Below are 26,843 nucleotides of genomic sequence, written 5' to 3'. Positions count from 1 at the left end.
TTTATGATGTGAAGCACTTTGAAATGCCTTGTAGCTGAAATGTGCTATACAAATGAAATTTGATTGACTGATTGATTCAAATCAGATGAAATAGGTGTCAATCAACTTGGCTGCGTTTGTGCTGGTTTGTGCAGCAAAAATTTTTGTTTGGGCAGGTATCATTCTGAAGGTATTAAAAAAAAAATTTCTCCAGGGGTCATCAGAGGTCAACCACTCCCCTGGCCCTGCTCACATTTGGAAACATAAATAAATTTGGTGTCAATCAACTTTGCTATGTTTGTGCTGGTTTGTGCAGAAAACGTTTTTCATTTATACTGCTATCACAAATTAATGCTACCACTAAAACTATTATTAGATTAAATATCCATTGAATTCCATTTTGTCTCAGCGTGTCCTCAATTTTTGATTGGTTCCACTGCTCAATAGACTCACGCAACTGTCTTTCGGCACCGACAAAGTTTGTGCCATTGTCTGAGCGTAAAAAACTGTGTTGAGCTATTGAAACACAAAATATTCCAATTTCTTTCTGCTCTAACGTAATACAGCACTTTTTTACGTATTTCAATTACGTCCATTAGGTGGCGCTTTTCTACAAAAACATAATAAAATGGAAACGTAGTATTAAGGAAATATCTAACTATGCAAAAGGCATTCACAGTCATAAACAATGTCACAAACTGACGTTTTTGGCTCTTACAATTTTTTTCCACTAATATATTTAATATATTTAAAAAAGTGACATAAATTAGATGCTACCCTAATAAACAGTGTGTGTGTAGATTTAAGAAAAACATTTGATATGTTATGCTCTTTCTATGCCCCAAACTGAAGACATGACTCATTTGTTTTTGGAGCTGTGACTATACCAAAAATGTATGAGATGATATCAGGAGCTTTATACTTTCTATTTCCCCACAAACTCTTCTCTGTGATGAAATTGCGATTCTTGGCTTTACTGCTTTTGACAAAAAGAACTGTGACTCCTTTTTTTACCATCAACGTCATAATTTACTTTTATTACTACTTGTTGCTAGGTAATTTACACATAAATGCAAGTTCATCAAAAACAGACCTTTATTCAAAAGATTTGACTTAATTTCAAAAGATTAATCAAATCTAATAATCCAAAAGCCATAAAAACTGTACATTTATGACACTAATTTAATATCTTCTAAAACAAAATGTTTGTTGGTCATTGACTCTCTCTTTCTTCCCCGGCACAGTTCTTTCTTTTCTTTTGTCAATGTTGTCGATGTTTTGACAATTACTAATAAAGATTTTTTTAAAAAAAGAAAGAAAAATAAATGCTGAACATGGGAACTATGCGCAAACCTGCTGCGCAGAAAGCTTCGGAGCTAAACATGATTCTGTTCACATACTCCAGACTGTCCCATATTCTGAGGACATCAGGCAAAACTTCAGCATTCCGAAACGGGACCGAGATAAAACACGGAGCAGGTTGCTGTGGGCAGCTGAAAAGATTCCAGGTCAGGTTTGTGTCTGTGATTCTGCTGGGCGGTTAGCTTGGAGGTTAGCTTGGAGGTTAGCTGGGAGGTTAGCTGGGACGTTAGCTAACCCAGCATATATTTAAGTCAGCTAAAATATATGGTTCCCCCCTCATATCTCTGGCAAATAAGGAGCAATTGCCACCAAATTTACAGGATTTTCTAAGAATAAGGACAGTTAAAGACTTGTTGGTAAATTAATTTGCTCCTAGGTTATGGAGGGGGAACAGATTATTTCAAGAGGCTAAAATATATGGTTCCCCCCCTCATAGCTCTGACAAACAAGGAGCAAATGGTACCAAAATCACATGATTTATTGTTGATGATGAGAAGAATAAACTGAGAAAAAAAACTTGCTGGTAAGTTAAGTTGTTCCCATATTATGGAGGGGGAACAGACTATTTCAGGCAGCTGAATTATCCATTCTCTCCTCTCCTTCCCCCATAACTTTGGAGAATAAAGAGCAACTGTTTCAAATTCTCAAAAATCTTTACATACACACTACGTGTTGGAAAATTGTGTTTGGTGCCTGACTTTTATTTCTGTTAGGCTTAAGTGAGAAAAGTTGGAAAAAGAGCGATTCTCTTGGTATTTAAAATAACACAAAACAGCGTCAGAAGATCTTGTTTATTTATTTATTATACAATTCTTTTAAGCTGCCAATTAAACTGAATGTTAAAACCTTGACATGATTATATGAGTTGTTTTAATCGATCAGAAGCGACGTGAAAATGGTCAGATCTGCCACATTCGCCTCTCTTAACTGGTTGAAACCTATGCACACCACAGATGTTTCTAAGTTGTAGGTGGCTGTGTTGATGGCTGTTGAAAAATTCTACTTGTGGGACAAAACCGTTTGCTATGGGTCAAAACGCTTCTTGACACCTCATTTACCATCACTAGAAAAGTACTGATAGTATTGATACTGTGTCGATGCTGTGTCACTGAAATTGACACTTGCTGGACATTAAAAATCCCTACAGGCAACTTAGTTGACAGACTGATTTGATGACCTAGTCCGTCCGTCCCGGACTAGGTCATCCGTCCGTCCATCCATCCATCCATCTTCTGTTCACCCTTGTCGGATCCATCAATCATCTGTTCACCCTTGTCCCTATTGGGGTCTATAGTTGCTGGTGCCTCTCTCCAGCTGCGTTCCGGGCGAGAGGCGTGGTACACCCTGGACAGGTATGACCTAGCCTATACAACACAATTTAAGCCATTGTACTTCATTGTATATTATATACAGTATTTTTTGTTATGTCATCTTCAGTTAAATTCCAAATATATTTTATATTGTTCGATACAGTCAATAAATAATGTGAACATGTACCAAGTGAAGAAAATTTAAGTTCACAAATTTTCAATCAAAAACAAAAGTTTTTCCAACATTTTGAAATTTAGTCTTATGCTTTTTTGAGACAACTTCTACTGTAGAAAAAATGAAGTAAACAATACATCTATATGAAATAATTTATAAAAAGCTACAGAGTAATTCATAGAATGGCTGTATACCTGAGGTTATTCTAGGTGTATCTGGGACTTCATAATAATAATAATAATAATAAATTTTGTTTGTAACGCACCTTATATTTCAAAGAAATCTCAAAGTGCTACAGAGACTAAAAAAGATAAATTGTAAAGCTTACAGTAAAACATAAAATAATACATATCACACCAAGTGGTACCAAAATAAACATTAAAACTAACAATTTAAAATAAAACTTACAGTTCTAAAAGGCCTGTTTAAAAAGGTGAGTCTTAAGACCTTTTTTGAAGGCCTCCACACCTTGTGGGGCTCTCAGGGACTCTGGAAGGGCATTCCAGAGCCACGGAGCTACTGCCTGAAAAGCCCTATCCCCCATAGTGGCTAGTTTGGTCTTAGGTTGATGTAGGCAGTAGAAGAAGGTGGAGGAATGAAGACTTCGAGAGGTAGCGTGCGGTGAGAGGAGTTCACTGAGATAAGCAGGAGCAGTTCCATGGATGCATTGATAGGTGAGCAGACAGAGTTTGTAATGTATTCTATGTTTGATCGGTAGCCAATGAAGTGAATGAAGAGCAGAAGTGATATGGTCGTATTTGCGCCTCCTCATCAGGACCCGGGCAGCACAGTTCTGAATGTGCTGGAGCTTTTGCAGGTTTTTACCAGAGGTCCCAACGAGGAGGGCATTACAGTAGTCTAACCGTGAGGAGATAAAGGCATGGATCAACCTCTCAGCATCCGATTGGGAAAGGGAGGGGCGGAGTCTGGCGATGTTTTTGAGATGGAGGAAGGAGACTTTGGAGAGATGACGGATGTGGGAGTTGAAAGTGAGGTTAGAGTCAAACCTAACTCCAAGGTTTGTGACGGTGGTAGAAAAGGGAATGTTAAGACCAAATATTGAGATACTGCTGAGATTAGAGGACTGAGTTTGATGAGGGGTGCCAAAAAGGATTACATCCGTTTTATTACTGTTAAGTTGAAGAGAGTTGGCAGTCATCCATGCCTTTATCTCCTCCAAGCAAAGCTGAAGTGAAGACGGAAGAACTGTAGGAGAAGTGGAGTCCATTTTCATATACAGTTGTGTATCATCAGCATAGCAGTGAAAGGAGACCTTGTGTTTATCGATTATATGACCAAGGGGGAGCATATAGATGGTGAAAAGGTTGGCCCGAGGACTGACCCTTGTGGAACTCCACAAGTCACAGTATGAGTTGAAGATTTACACTGACCCAAGGAAATATATTCAGTTCTATTGGTAAGATATGAATGAAACCATTTAAGGACTGTACCCGAAAGTCCAATTTCTGACTGTAGCCTGTTGAGAAGGATGGTGTGGTTCACTGTGTCGAATGCAGCCGACAGGTCAAGGAGGAGGAGAACAGATGCTTAGCCCTGGTCCGCAGTCATGAGAAGGTCATTCATTACGCGAACCAGAGCTGTCTCTGTACTGTGAGTGGAACGGAAACCAGACTGAAACTTTTCGTAGAAGTTATGGATGTGAAGATGTTGATGAAGTTGGGCTGCCACAACTTTTTCCAGAACTTTGGATATAAACGGTAAATTTGAAACAGGTCTGTAATGGGCAAGGATGTTGGGGTCAAGTGAGGGTTTTTTCAGATAAGAAAAAACCCTCATTCTCAGGAAGCATTCTGATTCCTGGACATATAATGCCTCAGTTTTGAGAAGGTGGATTTATTTAAATAAGAAAGTTCTGTAAAACATACGCAACACTTAACCTGCAGAACATAATATGAAAGTAAACTAAGAGTTAATTTCAGCTGAATTTGGATTCAGATAGATCAAGTAGAAACTGAAAAGAACTGGATGAAACGACAACGAAGTGATAACCAATACCTTATTTTTTGATGCAAAATCAAAATGGTCCCAAACTACAAAACCTATCGTTTGCCTTGAGGCTCAATAGTTAACGCTGTACCATAAAAGATCAAAAATTATGTTGGCAAACGCATCCCATTGGCAGATCCTCTTCCTTATAAACGCAGTTTGCTGCACCAGTGTCATTTCAGAACAGTTCCCGTATTGGTCACGTGACTTATGTGCACCAGCACGTTTTGTCTAAGGTCTTGACGCATGCGGTGACGCATCAGCGTTGCTGGATCCATCACTACTGTTCTCATAACTTTACTATAAATCCCATCTGAAGCATATATGTTTAATGTTGCATGTGAAAAATCTGTTTCAAAACTAATTTCAACGCTGTAGAGGTAGTGCAGCGTTCGGTGCACTTCGAAAACACCGCATTGGATCAGTACCAGATCAATGAGTAACATGACAATCCCATTCACTTTCAGGTTCACCAGAATAAATGAATATCATCTCATGAACAGCCATAATGTAAACCTAAGTGAAAGGTTTCTGCTTTCTGTAACCAGCTCTGATCAGAAAAACATTGGAATTTACTCTCACGTTCCTGTAATGTGAGTTAACACTTCTAGCCTACTGTGTGTTTTTGGCTCAGATCTTGCAATGCAACCAAACTGTTCCTTCTTTTCCAGCGACCCACAGGAAGTGTCACTAAACAATGAGGTTGATGTCATCATATTTAATAAAATTTAAATTACATACTGATGGTGTTGCTGTGGTGTTTACGTGTCTAAATAGAGAGGAATATCAAATAATGTCTATCAGTTATACTGCAATAATGTCTCATCTAAATTATATAAAGTTAAAAGCCAATGTTGTAGTTGGTGGTGAATCCAAATTGATGAGCCAAAGTTATAACGATAAACATTCCTACATTATACTGTCAGATACCAACAGATTCATATTGACAGTATTTATCTGTGTGTTCACTACTGGGAAACAGTTTGCGGGCTGGTGACGAGGGGAAATAAACTTAAAAACAAAACAAGCCACATTAAGACCTGGATTAACCAGTGACAGTCAAACAGGGTCCTCGACAAAGATGTTTGTAAAATTCCTGATCAAAACGTGACAAATGTAAACAAACAGACATGAAAATGTCTTTTTCTCTTTGAGCTCTTCTAAACAGTAATCATTCTTTGTATGAAGAATATATTACAATATCACCAAAACATACCTCACAAGTGAATATTCTTTTTTTAGACAATAAAATACATTGGTCCAAAATGTAAATTAGACATAAGCATTAACTGAACTCGTACCCACGCTGAGCTTCAAGAGTGCTGTTTTAACCATTACACTAAATCAGCCAACGGAAGTCCAGTCATCCTACCTGTTAGGAGGCAAACCTGGATTAACTGGTAACACTTTCGGAACGTCAGTTTGAGGGAAGATTTTAACCCGTCTCTGATGTAAAAGTATGTAAGACAATTGTTATGTCAGCGTTGTCTCTTATAGTTGAGTATTAGAGTCACTTGATGAAAAGAATGAAGATGTTTAGTTAAATTACGAGAAAAAATATCAACAATAAAGAAATACTGTCACATTTAAAAAAGGCAACTGCGGCAGACATGTCTTCTGCAAATGAACTAGGAAATAAATTAACATGTTACAAAAACAAGGGGAGCACAGTGGTGCAGTTGGTAGCACTGTTGCCTTGCAGCAAGAATTTCTGGCCAGGGAATTGAACCCAGGACCAAAAAAACAGTTACACAAGAGGGTTTCACTGTAAAGATGGTTTATAGTCTGTTTTGTTGCAACCTGAAGTGTCAAATAAACTTTAGTGGAGTTTGAAAACAAAATATGTTATAGGGTATGTCTGGTTTGAACGAAGTGTGAACCCTGTTGATTTTTTTTTTTTTTTTTTTTTTTTTTGCGGGGGGAATTTTATTGTAACTCATAGGGGGATCCAGAAAATCTTTGGGAATCACTGGGTTAACTGGTGGCTAAATTAACTTTTGGCAGCAGCTGGCAAAGACAAATGTTTGTGTGGGCGTGGCTTCTTAGGACCCTTTTACCGGACCAGGAAATAAACAAGGCGATAAACTTAAAAAACTACAATCTTTTGCAAAAGTACTGCCCAATTCCAAAAGACACCCATTATGATTTTGAGAACAACTAATTAGAGAGAATTTTATTTGTCTACTATTGTATGTTGCCTTTTTTAAATTAATCTGCAAAACCAACAAAACACGTAAATTCTGCAGAACTTGTCCTTATTTACATGTTGCTTTAGAGTGCGTATAGCGGAACCAATAAAAGGAGTGGAGTTGCAGCCGTGACTTTAATAGCAGATGCACTTTGTTCATTCAACCAGATAGCAGTCAACTTACCTTTAATCACATGGGAAAGTGTAAATTCTATGAGAATTGGCAATATCCTCTAGCCCCGTTGAAACGAGTCTAAAACCGGGCAACAACAATTTGTTCCATTGCTTTAAGTGTTTTTCTTTTACATTTTGTCTTTGTTGTGCAATATTGAAATTACTCATTTGTTTGCTTTTTTGGGGTTGGGCGGGGGTTGATTTACTAATTTGCTTTCTTTTGCATTTCATGTTTTTGTCTTTTGGAATTATTAAGAGTTTTCCTCACCCTACGCCTTTTCTTTCCAGGGACCGAGTAGTAGGTCTGAAGCCATGTTTTTAGAAAGAGAAATTTTTTCAAGGAAATTGTTAATAAAATATTTTGTATTATTTTGTCTGTGTTCCGGTGCATCTTGTACATAACTTTGAAAAAGGTCTCCCTGTGCTGGTCACATCAAGATTATATATGTATATCACAATTCAGCAACAAAGCAGTTCAAAGTGCTTTACGTCATATAAACAGTATAGCAACCAATTATGTAACATCAAAAAATATTACATTTTGTCAAATCCCATTAAGCAAATTCACATCAAGTATGTTGATAAATGTTCCATTTATTACTAATCTAAAGCAAATCTACACATGTAGGTTCTTAGCTTTGATTTAAAGAATCTCAGTGTTTAAAGTGTTTTGCAGTTTTCTGGAAGTTACTTTGAAGTGCATAGAAAATAAATGCTTTTTCTCTGTTTGGTTCTGGTTCAGGGGATACAGTCAAATGGGTCGATGAACAAAAGAGGTCTGCAGGATAGGCAGAAGCAGCAAATGGCCAGAGGTCTTCCTAAGCAGAAGCCCATCGAAGACGTCAAACAGGTGATTGTTGTTGCTTCAGGGAAAGGCGGCGTGGGAAAGTCGACAACAGCAGGTACTGCTGACTTCCTCTGCAGAAAATGTAACTGTTACTTTTTTGTCAACGATTAAATGACACCTTGCTGATTATTCCCAGTAAAAAGAGCGTGAGTGTGTGTTTCTACATCTAAAAATTGTAGAAATACTTTTTAATGTAAATGAAACATTGAATTTGTTTATTTTAATGTTTCAGATTAAATTAAACAAATTTTATCTGAAACATTAAATTTGTTCAATCTGTTTCAGATTAAACAAACTGAATTATTCAACCACAGATTCATATTTTGAACTATGGAAACATAGTTTTAAATAATACATTTCATCTTATTATTGTAACAAAGAGTTTTAATATGAATCCTTTTGAAAATTATGAGCTCAGTTCTAGTGTGTGTATTTGCAGTGAACTTGGCTCTTGGATTAATGGTCATTGACAAGGTAAGATGTCACTCTTTTTTTATTTAAAATGAAACTTACAGACAAGGGGATAACAGAATCAGAAATGTTGATTTTATTTTAAAAAATCAATCAAATTTTTGGCTCTGGATCATGCTGTGCCTAAGGTCAGGTTAATGGAGCTGATCCTTCTCTCTCAGTCTAAGTCCGTTGGTCTGTTGGATGCTGACATCTATGGGCCCTCCATTCCCAAACTCATGAACTTGAAAGGAAACCCAGAGCTCAACGATGGTCTGTTGTTAAGCTAAGCCTTGTTGATAATGGATTAGATATTCTGTTCTGTACATGAAGTTGAGCTTTTTTCACCTTCCTTTTAGATAATCGAATGATTCCTCTTATCAACTATGGTGTCCCATGGTGAGTTGTTTTTTTTCTTTTAAAAATAGTCATGGTTAAATTTCAAAATTCAGAATTATGGGTCACTTGTGTGGGTAAACAAATACATGCCCCATGTGTGAGTGAGTTCACATGTTCTCTAATGTTACTTTTCTGTTCTATTAGTATGTCAATGGGCTTCCTGGTGCAGGATGCATCCCCGGTAGTTTGGAGGGGACTGATGGTAATGTCTGCTGTAGAGCGCTTGCTCAGACAGGTAAAAGTCAGACTGAATATTTATTATTCCCCCATTCTGTCATCCATTAATGTTGATATTGTCTATTTACATTTGTAGGTAGAATGGGGCTCTCTGGACTACTTGGTGGTAGACATGCCTCCCGGGACTGGAGACGTCCAGTTGTCCATCACTCAGAACATTCCCATTGCAGGTCAGTTCTCCTTTAAATTGTGTATTCACACCAGCCCTGTTTAGTTCGCTTTAATCAGACTCTTAATTTGTTTGTCTAGAAACTCAAATTTATTTGGGGGGAGTGAATGCAAATTTAAATTCCAAAACAGACTAAAAAAGCTATCTCTGATCTCTGCAGGTGCTACAATTTTTAAATCTTTAATAAATGACAAAAACTGAATTGCCTCGCTTGTCTGAATAAGTTTTTCAATTCGTTTTGGATTGTTTGACAATGCGGTGTGAATGTGAACCTCTGCAGTTGAAAATGCAACAAATGTTTGAATTTTGGTCCCCAATTAAACCGAGTCTACCGGACTATCGGGTGTTAAAACACACCCTGGAAAGACTGTTTGTATGATAATTGTTTTAACCTGCCAGTGTGTTTGTGTGCATTGTGCAGGGGCAGTCATCGTTTCAACACCACAAGATGTTGCTCTACTAGACGCTCGCAGGGGAGCCGAGATGTTTAGAAAACTTAACGTGCCGGTAATCTTTCCATCAGGGCAGAAACAGAGAATCTGTTGGTAATGTCTGAGCTCTGGATGACAGCAGGTTTTCTGCCTGAAGGTTCTGGGTCTGGTTCAGAACATGAGTGTCTTCCAGTGTCCCAACTGTCATCATCATACCCACATCTTTGGATCCAACGGGGCAAGGCAACTTGCTGAGACGATCAGTGTCAAGTTTTTGGGTGAGACAGTAAAGAGCATTATTTAAAACCTGATAGCCAGATCATGATGGTGTGACTTTTGGTTTTCTCTGGAAAATATTTTAGATTTCATGTAAAGCTTGTGGATTTGTTGTAAAAGAGCAATTTTCTGGTTCTCACCAAGTCTTAGAACCAGAACTTTTTTTCTCTCAGGTGACGTCCCTCTTCACCTAAACATCAGAGAGACTTCGGACAAAGGACAACCCATAGTCATCTCTTCTCCTGACAGCCCAGAGGTTTCTATATTATTCTATTTTTTATATGATTACTTCAGTTAGAGTCAGTAATACTGTGGAATTTCCTCCAAAATTATTAACAATTTGGTAAAATCCCTCATCTATAGAAACTGCATAGTTTGATGGCACACTGTGGGTCTTTTTCACTAATTTAAACCAACCATTATTGTATACACTAATGCCCATCATGGTGTTCTAAGTGTTGAATATTTGTCGAAATTTCTCAAGATGTAATTGGTAGATCCACACTGATTCAAAGTGTGCGTACTCCTCTACCACTTAGTGACCGGTTCATCGGATGACTAATATACTAAAGTTATACTAGTCTTTCCTATCAAAGTCAGAAGACTTTTCTGTTTATCAGACTCTCACTTTGCCTTCCAGCTACTGGGCAGAACTAGAAAGCTCTCCAAAAATATATTTAGTGGCAAGCTAAGTTTTGTTCGAGTAAAATAAAACAGCATCCGCCAAGACAGCTTCTGAATGAGGCTGCCAGCTTCTGTGTTACTTTCAAAAAGTGATGGCAGTATAAAGAGATTTCATATCACTGTGCAGGTTTTAAAACACAGGAGGACATAGTTTTTACTTATTACTTACTTGCTCTACTTATTATTTTACTACCTTTTTTCATGTTGCTTTTATTTAAAAATTTACATTGTTAAATATTAGAAAAATAAAGGTGTAGGTTTTGTTCAACTGTTATCTGCTAATAGTTTTTCATTTTAGTTTGAGGAACTTCAGTTATCTGTGTTAACGTTTTCTTCTGTTTGGTTTTTGTACATCCAGGCTGAGGCTTACAGGAAGGTGGCATCTGCTGTGATCCAGAGCCTAGAGGAACATACCAAATGACTAAAAACTTCTTTATCTCTTTGTTTCTTTGATTTTTTTTTCACTCTTTCTTTTTGTTTGTTCTTTCGCCATTTTTGTGCTTTCATAGACCTCTGTGATGTTGAAAAATCTGAAACTGTATAACTGCCAATGAATATTTAAATAAAATCTTAAAAGCTTATTTAAGTGACTATGTTTTCACCAGGCTGGAGGGGTGGTGTGCTGATACTTTCGTCATTAACACCTTGAAGAAAAAGAGATTATTGCTACCCTCACAAGAGGAAGTTTGACCTGCAGCACATACCATCATCACAAGATGTGTAGAGAGGGGAATCTTTAAGAGGGAAGCTTTAAGTTTCCAGGTGTCCACAAGGATGCAGACCCCAAAAGGAGCTGTATCAGCACGACGATAGTGAAGAAGGCCTAGCAATGTCTCCTCTTTCTGACCAGTGGTGAGCTGCTGACCGTCTGCTGTCTTCTGGCATATCTGGATGATACACTATCTGCACTATCGCACACATGAAGCCACTCAGGAAAATCACACCACTCAGAAGATCTTATTTCAAGAGGGCTTACAGCATTCTGAGGGCCAGCGGGTGTTTGAGCTGCTGCCCTCAAGTCACACAGACACTACTGAGGTTGCAGACTGCATGGATCAATTTCACAAAGGTGCTAGAATTCTTAATATCTTCTTTCTGCCCATCAGCTGCCTTCCATGATGTGGTCCGGTGGACAGAATACTTCAAAGACCTCAGTCCAACCAACATGCTTTCCATTGAGGAAGCTGAGCCTGGGGACTCTGGGTCAGACTCTCAAATCTCTGGAGGTGATTAAAAAGCTCCTCGGTGACAGGGCCCCAGGGGTGGATGAGATTCACCCCGAGTTCCTTAAAGCTCTGGATGTTGTAGGATTGTGTTGGTTGACATGACTGCAATACAGCATTGCATGGACATCGGGGGCAGTTCCCCTCAATTGGCAGACTGAGGTCTGCCAATTCCCTGTTCAAAAAGGGGGAGTAGAGTTCACACTACTAAGTAGTGATGTTACGTGATGTGCCGAGGCTTCAAAGTGTGTGTCGAGTAATGGAAGGGACGTTTCCATAAAGCGCGTATCGAGGCTTGCTTCATTTAGGGGAGGAGCGAAAACAACGACGTCCGAGGCCTTGCTGCCCGGCTGTACCATGTGACTGCTTCAAGAAGTGGTTCAGATTTTGGCGCGGGGTTTGACAGCTTTATAAACCCCACAGGCTCCATTCAAAATGTGGGTTGTTGTAGGCGAGTTGCGGTCAGTTGAGAGAGTGGATAACAGTTTGGATAGTGGTTACTTAGTTTGAGACAGTTAGTTTGGTGTTTGGAGAGTTTTGTAGACAGATAGATGGATAGATAGATAGGAGATTTAGGAGCGTGAGCGTGTCTTTTCAATGGCTGGAGAAGTAGTGTCAAAAAAGGAATCATTTGAAACCAAATATTGTGGAGAAATTGTTTCTTAATAAAATGCATTTAATCATCCAAGTTACACAAGCATTAGCCTATTTACTATCCCCTCCCTAGTTCCACAAACACTTTCACTGTCCTCTGCCTGATTAAGCTCATGCCATTTTTCTAGTCACAGAAAAACATTATTACACAACATGCCATATCACATGACACTAGTATTTTGGAAAAAAATACAGTCGAGCTTATAGCCAACACATTCAAACAATATTTTATTATACACATATGTATGTACATAATTTATGTAGACAAATGATTTCGTCCTACACCTTTTGTGACGTCATTCCCAAGAGCCATAATAGACAAAAATTCAATGCATCACACGTGTTAAGATACAGCTGATTATACACCTAGCCAGTAGGTGGTTTCATGAGCACATTAAGCTTCAAGAAATTAACCCTTTCTCGAACCAGTTGGCTCAAGTGGTTCAATGCCTCATGAGGCTTCATCTCACCATCACTACTGCTAAGCCTCCCTGGCAAGGTCGAATCAGGAATCCTGAGAGGAGGGTTCATCAGATAGTTGATTAAGGAAGAGCAGTGTGGCTTTCGTCATGGTCGTTTGTTGCCAGTCACGTGGTTGTCAGCTAAACGACACAACCATCGAAGCGGGGCTTCATCTGACACGCCTCGAAACCTGATTTCAGATTGCCGTAGCTCATCGCTAATAGCAGTGAGTAACTACCGTTAGAGACGGGGTCGGAGGGTTGCGACGCAATTACTCTCATACGGGAAGTTTTCGGAAAAATGCTAATACGAGAGCACACCGGAACAGAAGGGTAAGATACGGTAGTTTTTCGGCCAAAACGGGAGACTTGACAGGTATGACTCGGAACAGTAGCATAAATACTCGAATGCACCACAGACGTAGTGCGGAAGTCACATGTCTTCAGCTGACGTAGTGCGGAAGTAAACAATTCTTAGCGGACGTGGAGTGAGGTTCTTGTCAGTTTAACGCCTGAAATTCTTTGTTTGATAGAGCAGTAGCTCATTTAGTCACTGCTGTGGTTCGCATAAGTTCAGAGAACTCTACCTTTTGAAGTGAACGTGGTGTTGGCTATAAGCTCAACTGCAAAATAGATGGCGTCGGCTGAGGAGGCCAGTAGGCCGTTTGCTGGGCTGTCAGACGTCTCCATATCGGAAGAGATACCAGTGGAAGGAGATATTGCCGTCCCCGTCGGCCCATCCACAAGAGACGATGAGTTTTCCACTCTGGACGAGCCGGTGAAGGCAACTATTGTGCGTGACCTCCGAGCCGTGGGTAACAAGTTTATTCATGTGCTGTATCCAAAGCGGAGCTCGGCTCTGCTGCGTGACTGGGACCTGTGGGGTCCGCTGCTGCTCTGCGTCACGTTGGCTCTGCTGCTTCAAGGCGGCGCGGCCAACAGCGACGACCAGGGAGGACCGCAGTTTGCCGAGGTAACCAAGCTTTTTCAAACATTCAATCAATCAGTTCTAGTATCTGAGTTATAAATCTTCTGGAGTGTTCTTCTTGGCCGTTCTCAATATGAGGTGACGTAGAGGATGTACAGGAGCTCAGCTATGTATGAGGATACTTTGTTGAGACTGCAACTAATTTAAGTTTGAGCTTTAGTTCCGCTGAAGTTCAGGCACGCAAAATGACTAGGCACCCTGAGAGAAATTATACGTCAGTACAGTTTGAAATTGTGACTAATGCGTATTATGAATACAATGAACATGTTCCAAACCGAGCAGAAGTATACTACCACTATGGAAGATGTTCTCACTGTCAGTTCATTGTTAAATTATAATCCCAGCAATTTACAGTAGTTCATTTTTCCTGGAGAGGGTTTGTGTGATCTCCAAGCTTCAGTTCGACTTCTTTAACTCCAGTGTTAATAGAATCAGATACTGAATTTTTGGAGCAGTATTTTTCACCTTGCCCAGGGATCAGCTACACAGAACCATATTTGTGTAGCCACATATTTTGATTGAAGTAGTTAATGTTTATCTCAAAAGTTTATGTTTTAGCTATGCTTTGTGTATCCAAACAAATTCATCTCTGAACTCAACTTTGGTAAAATGAACAAGGTGCTGGTAGAATAACGAGACCAACCAAAGCTTCACCAGGACTGTCATTTAAATATCTTTATTTTCTAAAGGGAGAGTTTTTAAAAAACAGCATTCACACCAATTCAGTTCAGTTAAGATATAATTGATCATTAGGTGATAAAAGTAATCCAAGTTGGAAAAACAAATTTCCTAATTTGCTGTTTTCACCAGGTTGACATCATTATTAGGTCAAGCTGTACTCCAGACAAAAACACTTTGTCACACAGAATTTGATTTTCAAATATTTATTTTTGATTTGTGTAGATTGTCCATCATCCAGGACAGGGCAGTTCTCAACCAAAAGGCTTTCTAACAGGTGGATGCAAAAATTCTAATATTGTGAAATAGTTGAATAACTTTTGTCACTCATGTGGAAACTTCACCCTGAACTTCAAGCAATGTGGATTTAATGCCTCTCCACTGTCTCCAGACTTTCATTCAACCCCATAAAATGCATCTAGCATTTGCACACCATATAAGATCAGATGCTCAGAACCCGTTGGTGTTTCAAAGCACATAATACAAAAAACATGACTTTCTAAAACTGACAGCTGTCTATATTATAACAAGAAAAATGGATCAGAGTGACTAGTAGCACACTGAAATGCAAAGTGATGTAGCTCCATTCTACTCTGATCACTCTGGAGCTTTCTGTTTCATTTTGTTAAAATCAATGTAAATCGTTGGTATTATCACCTGACCTTTGGTGCAAGTCAACTGCAGGAGATTTTTTTTTAGTCAGTAAAACACTGATATTAAAAGTAACTGCTAAAGTCTAGTCCCATTCACCTTCACTCTTGGCTTCAATAGAACTCAGTCTGTATTCTGTATAGTCTGATTTGGTTAAAAAAAAGGTTGCTTCTTCTCAACTATTCTCCCCAGTCAGACAGTTTACAGCCAAGGACAGGAAAGTTCAAATTAACTTAACTTTAAAATCAAATTAACTGTTTTAATTTGATTTTAAAACAGCACTGAAAGTTGCATATCATCTTGGATGTCGAAGTTGATATGCAGAGCACATGGTCCCAATTCTCATATGTATTTTATCATACCTACGATAAAATACAGTAAAAAAATTTTCATGGTACTGTGTGTAGATTTGAGACTAGCCATTATCTTGCTACTCACTATCACATAGACTGGTCCAAACAAAAGCTTGACTATCAGTCAGCATAGTTAGGGCCAGAAATATTTGGACAGTGACACAGGTTTTGTTATTTTAGCTGTTGACAAAAATATGTTCAGAAATACAATTTATATATAATATGGGCTGAAAGTGCACACTCCCAGCTGCAATATCAGAGTTTCCACATCCAAATCGGAGAAAGGGTTTAGAATCATAGCTCTGTAATGCAGAGCCTCCTCTTTTTCAAGGGACCAAAAGTAATTGGACAATGGACTCCAAAGGCTGCAAGTAACTCAAAAGGCCTTTCCCTCGTTAACCTGTAATCAAGTAAGTAGTTAAAAGGTCTGGGGTTGTTTCCAGGTGTGTGGTTTTGCATTTGGAAGCTGTTGCTGTGACCAGACAACATGCGGTCAAAGGAGCTCTCAATTGACGTGAAGCAGAACATCCTGAGACTGAAAAAAAGGAAAAAATCCATCAGAGAGATAGCAGACATGCTTGGAGTAGCAAAATCAACAGTCTGGTACATTCTGAGGAAAAAGGAATTGACTGGTGAGCTTGGGAACTCAAAAAGGCCTGGGCGTCCACAGAAGACAACAGTGGTGGATGATCGCCGCATACTTTCTTTGGTGAAGAAGAACCGTTCACAACATCAACTGAGGTCCAGAACACTCTCAGGAAGTAGGTGTATCTGTCTCTAAGTCAACAGTAAAGAGAAGACTCCATGAAAGCAAATACAAAGGGTTCACATGTAGATGCAAACCATTCATCAATTCAAAAATAGACAGGCCAGAGTTAAATTTGCCCCAAAACACCTCAAGAAGCCAGCCCAGTTCTGGAAAAGTATTCTATGGACAGATGAGACAAAGATCAACCTGTACCAGAATGATGGGAAGAAAAAAGTTTGGAGAAGAAAGGGAACGGCACATGATCCAAGGCACACCACATACTCTGTAAAACATGGTGGAGGCAACGTGATGGCATGGGCATGCATGGCTTTCAATGGCACTGGGTCACTTGTGTTTATTGATGACATAACAGCAGACAAGAGTAGCCGGATGAATTCTGAAGTGTACCGGGATATACTGTCAGCCCAGATTCAGCCAAATGCTGCAAAGTTGATCGGACGGCGCTTCACAGTACAGATGGATAATGACCCCAAGCATACAGCCAAAGCTACCCAGGAGTTCATGAGAGCAAAAAGGTGGAATATTCTGCAATGGCCAAGTCAATCACCAGATCTTAACCCAATTGAGCATGCATTTCACTTGCTCAAATCCAGACTTCAGACGGAAAGACCCACTAACAAGCAAGACTGAAGGCTGCGGCTGTAAAGGCCTGGCAAAGCATTAAGGAGGAAACCCAGCGTTTGGTGATGTCCATGGGTTCCAGACTTAAGGCAGTGATTGCCTCCAAAGGATTCGCAACAAAATATTGAGAAAAAACTTTTTTGTTTGGGTTATGTTTATATGTCCAATTACTTTTGAGCTCCTAAAATGTGGGTGTTTGTAACAAATTTGTTGTTTTAGTTTCTACATTTTCTATCAGATATTTTTGTTCAACCCTTTAAATTAAACGTTACAATCTGCACTTGAATTCTGTTGTAGAGGTTTCATTTCAAATCCAATGCGGTGGCATGCAGAGCCCAACTCACAAATATTGTGTTACTGTCCAAATATTTCTGGCCCTAACTGTATATGATTAAAAGAGAAAAAGAAATAAGAATTTACCAAAGGGGGGATTCTCAATTTTTTTCCCCCACTACTGCTTCCCTTTCTCACAACATAATCAAGGTACCCAAGGCCAAAGGAATGTTGTTTTGAATGTAATTCTGAGTTTACAAGTTTTCCAACAACTGACAACTGTACTTTTTCAAATTGTTTCTCATCCCAGGTCTTTGTCATCATTTGGTTCGGCTCTATCGTCATCACTCTTAACTCCAAGCTCCTGGGTGGCACAATCTCTTTTTTCCAGAGTCTGTGTGTACTGGGATACTGCATCATGCCTCTGACAGTGGCCCTCATTGTGTGCCGGATTGTCCTTCTCAGTGGTTCAGGGAAAGTGAGCTTTGCGGTTCGACTGGGAGTGGTGACGGCATCTTTTGGCTGGTCTACCTTTGCTTCTACGGCTTTCCTTGCTGACAGCCATCTGACCAACCGCAAGGCACTTGTGGTATATCCAGTGTTTCTCTTCTACTTTGTGATTGGGTGGATGATATTGACATTTTCACCAGGAAACTGACAGAACTGTTTTTGCTATGTTGGGAAGAGAAACCTAAATTTCCATATTTAAACACGGGCGACTACTGAGATAGTTCATGGATGTTTTTTTTTTTTTTTAATTTCTGTTTACTGTCAACATTATTATTATTTTTTTCCTTTTTTGTAATTAGAGGGATTAAGCAATGTTGCCACAATAAGTTGTTTTTATGACTCTTCAACATTATTATTAAAGTACATCAATAAGTTTGGATGAAATTATGGCATGTTTTCTGTCTCTGGCTCAATGTGTTGCAACAATTTATTGTTGTCATCTAGAATCACCATAGCTGCAATAGAATTATGGTTTATTGCAAACAAAATGTAATTATTCCATTTTTATTGTTTGGAGTATATTCTTCACTGTCAATGTAGTTTTGAATGTTAGTATTCAATAAGACCACTTTTAAACATGTGACCCATGAATGCAGTGAATATAGAGAGATGTACTTTAAGGCTCTAAAGACAAATCTTTAGCCTTGAGGTGCTTTAAAGATGCACTACATGCTGACCAGCTCTAAAACAGAACAGACCTTTTGAATTTGAGTTAAGTGCATCACCACCAGGTGACTACTCACAAAAAAATAAGTTTTATTCTATTCTCTAAATTACACTGTTATTGGTATAAAGATTAGGCTTTTTTGTTCTTGTAACATTTTTAAGTTTCACTTAAAAAGGTTAATTTACCAGTCTGTCATGGTGAAGAGAGCTGAGCCAAAAAGTGAAACTAGATTTACTGGTGAATTTCCTGAATGAACAAGGTCATGGACACAAGGACCGAAATGAGTTTTCTCTGTGGGGTGTGTGGGCTCTCCCTTAGAGATAGGGTGAGAAGCTCAGTCTACACAGAGTAAAGCTGCTGCTCCTACATGACGAGAGAAGCCAGTTGAGGTGGCTCAGGCTGGAGCAAACCAGTTAGGATGTCTCCTGGATGCCTCCCTGGAGGAGACCAAGAGGAACCCTGGAAAAACGATGTTTCTCAGCTGGCCTGGGAACACCTTGGGCTTACCCAGAGGAGTTGGCAAAAGTGGTTGGGGAGAGGGAAGACTGGGTCTCCCTACTTAGGCTGCTACTCATGCGACCTGACTGGACAAGCAAAAGAACATGAGTGGATGGATTAAAAACATTAAAAGTGGAGGTGTTTTTTTTATTTTTTAGAAAAGGTCATATGTGAATAAAAATGGAGCCAGTGGATCATTAATATCTTAATTTCACTCCTCATCCCCTTAAAATAAAAGGCCACCTTTTATAATACCAAAACTTAAAAGAATAGATTTTGTGTAGAAGATCCAGTTTTGAAAATCTTTCTAAAAACATTTATGAAGTTACAATTTTTTTAAAAGTGTCTCACTATCTACTACAAAATGCACAGGAGTTGATTTTTTTTTTTTTTTGTAGAAAGTCATTACAGAAAAAAAAGTCATCATTTTGAAATTCATTTCTTTATTTTTTTGAGAGGAAAAGAAAGGTGTATGTTTCTTATTTAGAAATATGATTCTTAAATGTTTTCTTCTCAGGGTAAAGGGGAAAAATGACAGTTATGAATTTACATTTTTTGTCCTTATAGTCATTCGTAATCAGTGATGGCTTTTTTAAAGTAACAGCTAAACATGTAATCATACCGTTGGCTGAGTCATAGCAGGAGGGATTGCTATGCTGTTTAATTGAAAGTTTGTTCATTTTAATTTGTATTTTGACAAAATAATCATATCAACATATACAAAAAAAATTGCTATTAAAAATATGGCAAAGTTCACAGAGCAAACCATGTTTTAAAATGTAAAGAACTGAAATATTTTTTGTTTCACTTCACTGTGAATGCATCAAATTTTGCTCTACATTCAAGAAGTCAGCAAAACCAATTTGGTCAGCCAGATATCTCCTATAATGATTTGTGTTTTTTAGCAGCACAAATACCTAAACACTGATCGTTCCGCCATTTTGGATGTCGAAGTTGATCTGCAGCGCACATGGTCCCAATTCTCAAATTTTTGCACGCCTGTAATGTGCACATTCGAACCCTTGTTCACTTTGAGTACACACTTCATTCATAGAGAGGCGGGACAGGGGCGGAATCAAGTCTCCAGGTCGGCCTTATAGAATGTTTCCCGCCGGACGGTTCTCAGTGTAACGCTAATAGAACTCGACCGTCTTCCGGTGTAAACATAAGGCAGCAGTTGGAATAAATTCGCCGAAAACTTCAAAATAGAGATCCATTAAAAAGCTTAAATTATTAACTGTACATTTGCACACTAGATTTGTCACGCTGAGTGCATGAAGTAATGGAAGGGCCACCGCAGCTCCCACCTGAACTTTGGGTTTATGTGTTTAGCTACCTTAGCACAGAGGAAAAACACACGGTTCGCTCCTGCTGCAGGCACTTAAAGAAGCTTATCGACCACCCATCTCTATGGAAGGACTACACTGTGGTGATGTCCGAACTTCGTCGCTACACTTACGGCTTCTGGCACACATTGAATTACCGCAAGCTCACCCGGGTGGCTGTGCGACACCTGCGGCGAAAAGAGTGGCGACGTCTGGTGAAGTTCCTCCCGTCCCTCACGGCCATAGTGTTTGTAGATGGCGGGCGACAATATAAAGAGAAATACATGGACAACCTTGCCCGATTTCCCAACCTACGGGACCTCGGGGTTCGGAACGCGACCTGGGATGAAGCGTTGCTTGGCCACAGCCTCATGCAGCACCTTCAGGAGCGACTCACACACCTGAGCGTGTGCAACGTGCGGCTGCCCAACACTGTGGACTTCATCCAAACTGTGTCCCAGCTGGTCAACTTGCGCTTCCTCCTTTTCCACCAGCAGAGTGAGGGTTACGGGCTGGACACGGTGAGGCCTGTTCCCCGCAACGACTTCCACGCCATGTTGCTGAAGCTGAAGAAGCTGATCCACCTTTCCTGGGGGATGAAGGGAGAGCCACCAGAACCGCTTCCTGACGACTACTTGAGTCCACCGAATCCAGAACAGCCAGGTATGACTTCTCCTTATGCCTGCTGTCACAAGGGACAGTCCGGATCATAGACTGTACGCCCAGTCCCATTTAAGTGGCGTAGACATACTAATTTGGAGAACAACCAACACACAAACGTTCTGTGTCAGAAGGAGCCTCCTTTGGGACACACGCTCATATTGTCCCTGTGTTTTTGTCACAGTCTAGTTCTTTCTCAGGTCACAGGTTCAAAACTATTATATGTAGCTTCATATTTAGCAAACCAGGGGCCTTATGTATAAAGTGGCGTGCGCACAAAAATGTGCGGTGTCATATTTAATGCACAAGTCAGCATGTATGACAATTAACTTTGCGTCAAAGTTTGCATAAATATAAACACAATTTTTACCGGTGTGAAAATGTGCAGCAGCCACGCAAACTTTTTCTATGAATACCAAACTACAAAGAGTCAAAACTCACCTAAATTCACAGAAATCTGACTCCATTCAGTTATTCAGACCAAAAAGCATCAAACTCGATGTTTTTCATGATTTTAATATTTTATTGTTTAAACATAAATGATGAAACTGAACTGCATTTGTCCTGAGACAATAATATAACACATAAACAAAGTAAAAACAATAAAAGAATGTGAAAACCTGGCTCTAATGTAAATAGTACTTTTCCTCACGTTTTGTTTTATAAAGATGTAACACGTTTGTTTGAACGCTGAAGTGCATGAAATATATCTCTGGGATCATTTCATTCTCACTAAAAAAAGAAAACAGGTTTTAAGGTGATCAAGGTGTGTATGCAATCACATGTGTATAAGTAGCTGCGGAAAGGTGAGCCGCTAACTGGAGCTTTGGCTCTGATGGAGAGCATTGCCACTGAAAGGATTCAGTAGGAGCTATTGATCAGAGATTATATTGATATGCTGGGAAATGTTGGTGATGGTTTATTAGTGTTTATATTGCTCAGTTTGATCATCCTGGATCTCTGAGCAAAACTTAAAGAGCCGTGTGGTACCGATACCGGTCCAGCTGCAATCATCCTTCAGTGGAGCCGCCCGCTTTGTGAACGCACCTTATGGATATAAAGCATTCTACTATTTGAAATAAAGGTCCACCTTCCCACGCAATGACTCTCAGACACACTATCTGTCTTTAAATCCCAGCTGAATGCTCTGTTGTTCTAACAGGCATTTGCAGGATCTCTATTTATTGATTTAATTTGGATTTTTTTTTCTTTAAAATGTATTTTTATTTTTATTTATGTATGTAAAGTGACATTATGTGCTCTCAAAAAATCTTTTAGATAAAATATATAATAGTTATTATTATTATTACAACAATAAAAAACGTCCTTCAAACAAGGACATTGCCATGATTATTGCTTCACATGGTGGCAGCCCTCTGGGTTTTCATACTAATTTACATGATGTATTTATGGGTGTTGACAAAGCGGACCAGCAGCTGTGCTCTATTCCCCGCAAATTAGGCTTTAAAAAGGAAAGATGTGCAGCCACGAGCTACATAACGCATGGCTTTATGCAGTCGATCTTTTTTTTTTGTGCACTACACTTTTCTAAGTTTTCCCATACACCAAGTTTTACTGTGAAAACTGTGGATTCTTTTATGCATGAGACCCCAGAAGTCCACCTTAAAACAAGACAAATTATGGCCATTCAACAATGGCCATAATTAATACAACTATTAATTTTCACCAGATGGACAACAATAACAGCCGAGTAGCAGTTTTACAGATAGTTTTTCCAGCTGGAAAATACATAAACTATCACTCCTAAACCTCTCATATAATCCAGTGTTAAAGCCATAATCTGCTCTCCTGGATCTGCTTCTTAATGTTTTCCTTTCTGCTGCAGGAATATCTTCATATGGAGGCCCGGCTCTGACCAGTCTGGAGCTTGTGGACTACCCAGAGACTATCCTCCCTGAAAACGCTCTGAGGAGTCTGACCTCGCTGCGGTCTCTCGCTGTCCGTTACAGGTACATCAGAGAAGGGATTGAGTGCCGACTCAGGTCCTGGCTGACCCCTCTGCGACAGTTGGAGTCACTCACCATTATCGGTGAGTTCTGCTGCCCTTCAGCATGTTTTACATTCTGTAGTTTGTTTATGCTGATATTTATGTGTGGATGGATAAATCACAAGTACATAATATTGAAATGTTCTTCAAATACATTTTCACATAAAATATTTCAGATTTTAGTATCACATTAGGATGTGAGTTAGCATAACAGAGAACAAAGCTAATTCTCATCAGAGTATTTTCATCAAACAGCATCAGTCACTCTTTCTCTAAAAGTGGGCAATAATGATATTTAGAAACATATCATTAGATCAATGCTGTGGTTGATCAGTGTCATAATGATGCTGATTACATTGAACTTAAACTGACTCCTTTCTTTTTTTTCTTCATCAATACTGTTGGAGTTTTACCTCCTTGCTCAGTGAGAGTAAAATCAGTCTAGCCAGGTGGCCCCTCCCTCAGGTAACGGAGCTCAGCTGAGTGCCAACAGCATCTCCAGTGATTGTAGTGTAACAACAGCTGGAAGGTCCATTCAGTGCTTCATCTGTGTTCCTGGCTGCCATTATATCAGGAAGAATACAGAACACACAGGTTTTGTTGGGTCATTTCACACAAAGAGAACTAAGCTTGCAATCATGCTGTATAAATCCCACCACCGAGGTAACCCTAACCCTGATGCAGTGGACTTTGACAGTCCAGACAGTCCAGAGCTCAGCCTTGCTAAAACACTTTAGCAAGGCTGAGATCTTTTTTAGGAAACAACACTAAAGCTGTGACTGAGAACAGCTGCAGCCACAACAAGGAACAGGAGGAGTTTGAACTTCAAATCAAGAAACAGTCCAGGCCTCTGTGCTAGTAGTTGTACTGTAAGCTGCAGCCTTCAGACATCAGAGGCCTCTGCCTCACAGAGTGCAGCTCAAGCTTGAAGTGAAACAGCCAAAGTGAATCAGACCAAAGAAGGGAAGTTCTTTAGAATCATATGCTGATATCATTTTTGGTTAGATACATAAAAACCCTGGGCTTATCCAAAATCTGGTACTTTTTTGTAGGTCCCATTAGCAGATCTCCTTAAAAGTTCTGTAGAATTTGATGTTTTTATTGAATTTGGCACAATCATTGTGTTGGTTCTGAGAGGAAATGTCCTAATATTCCTGAAGGTGGGAACTCCCTTGCTACATATACAACCACCATCCCACCCAGTGTAACCAGGCTGACACTGCGAGTAGCCATAACTCTGAAAGACATGGACTCCATTGCTCCTAAAGTTCCAGGACTGGAGCACCTGGACATTGAGCAGAACCGTTCTAGTGGAAGCCTCTGCAGACGGATCCCCATGCTATTTCCTCATCTCAAGACTCTTAGAATAAGGTGAGTGGCAACATTTGGATACTTGTTACTTGTCTACTTGGAATACACACTTAGATTTAAAGGTAAATCATTAGTATGTTGACTATTGCTACATTAAGTTTTAGTTAGTTTTATATAGTTTTATTCATAGAATGGGGGAAAAATGTAATAAATCATAAAATCATATTTTCAAGGTCTGTGAGAACACGGACCCTGTGTTGTCTATTGAATACAATTAAAGGAATCTAAAAAAATAACATAATTTGTTCAAAAAGAGAAATGGAGGACTTATAAAATTGCCTTTGTGAGCTTTCCATCATGTTATGCACTATGTACCAAATTATTATGCAAATTGGACTTAAGTGTCACAAAGATGATTTTTTTTGTTGTGCTATTAAATTTATAGATAGTATTGCATTATCGTACTTTGAAGAGATTTGTGGCTGATTCAGAACAAAGATGGTTTGTACAGATAAAGGCATAATTAGGAAAGTTTCTATCAGACAAATTCATGGGAGTAAGAGAGCAGCTGTTAAAATGCCCTTACAAAGCAGCAAACAGATATTTGAAGCTGCTGCTGCTGCTGCTGCCTCTTGAACCTCAAGGCGGAGGATCCTCCAGAAGCTTGTGGCACATCAACCTACTATTGGCCCCTAACCAGAGCTCACAAGCAGAAACGGTGGCAGTGGGCACAGCCGTACATGAAGATTCATTTTCATATAGACCTGCAATGACTGCAGCGTTGGACTGCAGTCATCGATGGATGGTCCAGATGGACGCAGTAGTGGACTGGTGGTGGACGGCCATCACATCCCAACATGGCTGTGATGTCAGCAAGGAGGTGGTGGAGTCATGCTTTGGGCCCAAGAGCTGGTTGGCCCCTTTGGAGTCCCTGAAGGTGTGACAATCACCTCAACAAAGTATATGGACTTTCTGACTGATCACTTTCTTTGACTGATCACTACCCCTTGATAATTCAACAATTATCAAGGGGTAAACTCAATAGCCCTTATGATCTAGTATCTGCCTTAATCACTATCCCATGTCATTGTGGACGACCTATGACCTTTCAGTGCTGTGAATTGTGCTTTGATTTGTTCAAAAAGAACACATTTTGAACAAACACTGAGTGCCTCTCAGTGTTTTAGGTGTGATCTGAACAATCCCTAAAAAATGAACAGCTCTGTTTATTTTCTTCAACCTTTAACATGTTTCCCATCTCATCTGCAGATTTTTTCGCCGGGAGCCGGAGAAAGATCTGCTTAGTCTCCACAAACTGCGACACCTGGTGCAGCTGGAGCTGCTGGTGGAGCGCTCCTTCATTCTGAGGGATTACCTGAATGGCCACCCGTGGCCCAGCCCCTGTGTGCAGGAGCTCATCAATGAGCTTCGGGATCTATCAGAGAACAGGATCACTGTTATCACCACAATGCGCCAGAGAAACCTTCTCAGAGAGTGTGACTGTTTGTGGGAGGGGGACTGATCTGCTTTATATAGGGCAAGACCAGAATGGTTCATAAAGTGCAATGCTCAAGGACGGAGTCAAAAACAAAGTTCAAAGGTCAAAGCTGCAGTGGTTGCCAGCTTTCCTAAAATGAAACATTTGAATTCTGTATGTATGCATTTCTTAATAAATTGACATTCATATTAATGGCTGAGGATTTATAGGGAGCATTTAGATGATTAAATACAGGCTCTAACAGATTTCTGTGACTGTCAGAAAAGTCAAGTGGCAAGCGTCAGGAGACGGTTCTGGGACTCAAACTCTAAAATCTACAGATTCCTACATGGAACAATGCAGCAGTCTACCTGTGTGTTGCAGAATTCTGGGATAAGTTTTCCTAAATGTTCGTTGTTACATTATCAGAGTACACATTTACCCATGAAGACTCATTTGATACAAAACAAGAAGCATAACTTAAATTACACAGAGATGGGAAATCTAGTCACATGACTTGGACTTGAGTCAGACTGAGTCAATTAATGTTAAGACTTAAGTGTTTTCAAGTAAATATGTTCAAATCAAAGTCTAGATATTTTACCCAAAACATGAAGTGTAAAACACATATTTATAAAGTGGACCCATTAATTCATTACAGTCAGTCATAACATGTTTTTCCAAGTCACATATAGACGCAACATGAGCTCCAAGACGCTGGCGTCGCTGTGCAGCTGCAACAGAGACATGCTGCTGCTGTGCAGAACTTCACAAGTTCTTACAGTCATGGCAGCAAAGAACTTCACACAGTTCTCCTCAAACCAGCCCATTAATGCTCCTGGATATGATGACTAGCTGATCCTACTATATCACGTGAAGCTTGTTAAGAATGGACTGCTAGGATTTTTTATCTGTGTTCAAAAGTGGGTAGTACTGTTTACATTCACTTGAGTAACTTTTTGTAAGAAAAAGGTAAGAGTATTTTCACTGCTATGTTCTTTTTTTCTTTTGAGTAACATCATGGTTAC

At 39.5% G+C, this 26,843-nt stretch overlaps 3 protein-coding genes across 4 annotated transcripts; all 3 read left to right on the top strand.

Annotated features, from left to right (window-relative positions):
* Nucleotides 1–1,312: 1,312 nt before the first annotated feature.
* nubpl (nucleotide binding protein-like) lies at nucleotides 1,313–11,269 on the top strand. Of its 2 annotated transcripts, none has more exons than XM_055025887.1 (11): nucleotides 1,313–1,487; nucleotides 7,938–8,097; nucleotides 8,482–8,516; nucleotides 8,675–8,765; nucleotides 8,852–8,891; nucleotides 9,036–9,126; nucleotides 9,205–9,298; nucleotides 9,719–9,804; nucleotides 9,886–10,006; nucleotides 10,178–10,260; nucleotides 11,047–11,269. In XM_055025887.1, the coding sequence occupies exons 1-11, from the start codon at nucleotides 1,314–1,316 to the stop codon at nucleotides 11,107–11,109; spliced, it is 1,038 nt and encodes a 345-aa protein (XP_054881862.1). In that variant the 5' UTR covers nucleotide 1,313; the 3' UTR covers nucleotides 11,110–11,269. The 2 variants fall into 2 exon arrangements, with proteins under 2 accessions (XP_054881862.1, XP_054881861.1); XM_055025886.1 differs by having other exon boundaries at nucleotides 8,642–8,765.
* A 1,484-nt stretch (nucleotides 11,270–12,753) lies between these two features.
* On the top strand, nucleotides 12,754–18,253 carry yipf6 (Yip1 domain family, member 6). Its single transcript, XM_055025888.1, has 2 exons — nucleotides 12,754–13,999; nucleotides 17,670–18,253. The coding sequence occupies exons 1-2, from the start codon at nucleotides 13,661–13,663 to the stop codon at nucleotides 18,015–18,017; spliced, it is 687 nt and encodes a 228-aa protein (XP_054881863.1). The 5' UTR covers nucleotides 12,754–13,660; the 3' UTR covers nucleotides 18,018–18,253.
* A 1,829-nt stretch (nucleotides 18,254–20,082) lies between these two features.
* LOC129356308 (uncharacterized) lies at nucleotides 20,083–26,028 on the top strand. The gene is made up of 4 exons (XM_055025894.1): nucleotides 20,083–21,022; nucleotides 22,866–23,069; nucleotides 24,188–24,398; nucleotides 25,608–26,028. The coding sequence occupies exons 1-4, from the start codon at nucleotides 20,317–20,319 to the stop codon at nucleotides 25,858–25,860; spliced, it is 1,374 nt and encodes a 457-aa protein (XP_054881869.1). The 5' UTR covers nucleotides 20,083–20,316; the 3' UTR covers nucleotides 25,861–26,028.
* The last annotated feature ends 815 nt before the right edge of the window (nucleotides 26,029–26,843 follow it).

Source organism: Poeciliopsis prolifica, unplaced genomic scaffold (assembly GCF_027474105.1).
Source record: "Poeciliopsis prolifica strain line A6 unplaced genomic scaffold, Auburn_PproV2 SCAFFOLD164, whole genome shotgun sequence".
In the NCBI taxonomy this organism is placed as follows: domain Eukaryota; kingdom Metazoa; phylum Chordata; class Actinopteri; order Cyprinodontiformes; family Poeciliidae; genus Poeciliopsis; species Poeciliopsis prolifica.
Note: the sequence above shows the minus strand (reverse complement) of the source record. Positions and strands in the feature narration are given on the sequence as shown.

What these genes read in the sequence shown, in the direction of transcription:
- nubpl (XM_055025886.1), top strand. Translation starts at nt 1,314, where the DNA reads ATGGGAACTATGCGCAAACCTGCTGCGCAGAAAGCTTCGGAGCTAAAC. An exon ending in ATCAACTATGGTGTCCCATG is followed by an intron (nt 8,892 to 9,035) that starts GTGAGTTGTTTT and finishes CTGTTCTATTAG; the next exon opens with TATGTCAATGGGCTTCCTGG. An exon ending in CTTCTCCTGACAGCCCAGAG is followed by an intron (nt 10,261 to 11,046) that starts GTTTCTATATTA and finishes TTGTACATCCAG; the next exon opens with GCTGAGGCTTACAGGAAGGT.
- yipf6 (XM_055025888.1), top strand. Translation starts at nt 13,661, where the DNA reads ATGGCGTCGGCTGAGGAGGCCAGTAGGCCGTTTGCTGGGCTGTCAGAC. An exon ending in GAGGACCGCAGTTTGCCGAG is followed by an intron (nt 14,000 to 17,669) that starts GTAACCAAGCTT and finishes TTCTCATCCCAG; the next exon opens with GTCTTTGTCATCATTTGGTT.
- LOC129356308 (XM_055025894.1), top strand. Translation starts at nt 20,317, where the DNA reads ATGGAAGGGCCACCGCAGCTCCCACCTGAACTTTGGGTTTATGTGTTT. An exon ending in ACCGAATCCAGAACAGCCAG is followed by an intron (nt 21,023 to 22,865) that starts GTATGACTTCTC and finishes TTTCTGCTGCAG; the next exon opens with GAATATCTTCATATGGAGGC. An exon ending in CTCAAGACTCTTAGAATAAG is followed by an intron (nt 24,399 to 25,607) that starts GTGAGTGGCAAC and finishes TCTCATCTGCAG; the next exon opens with ATTTTTTCGCCGGGAGCCGG.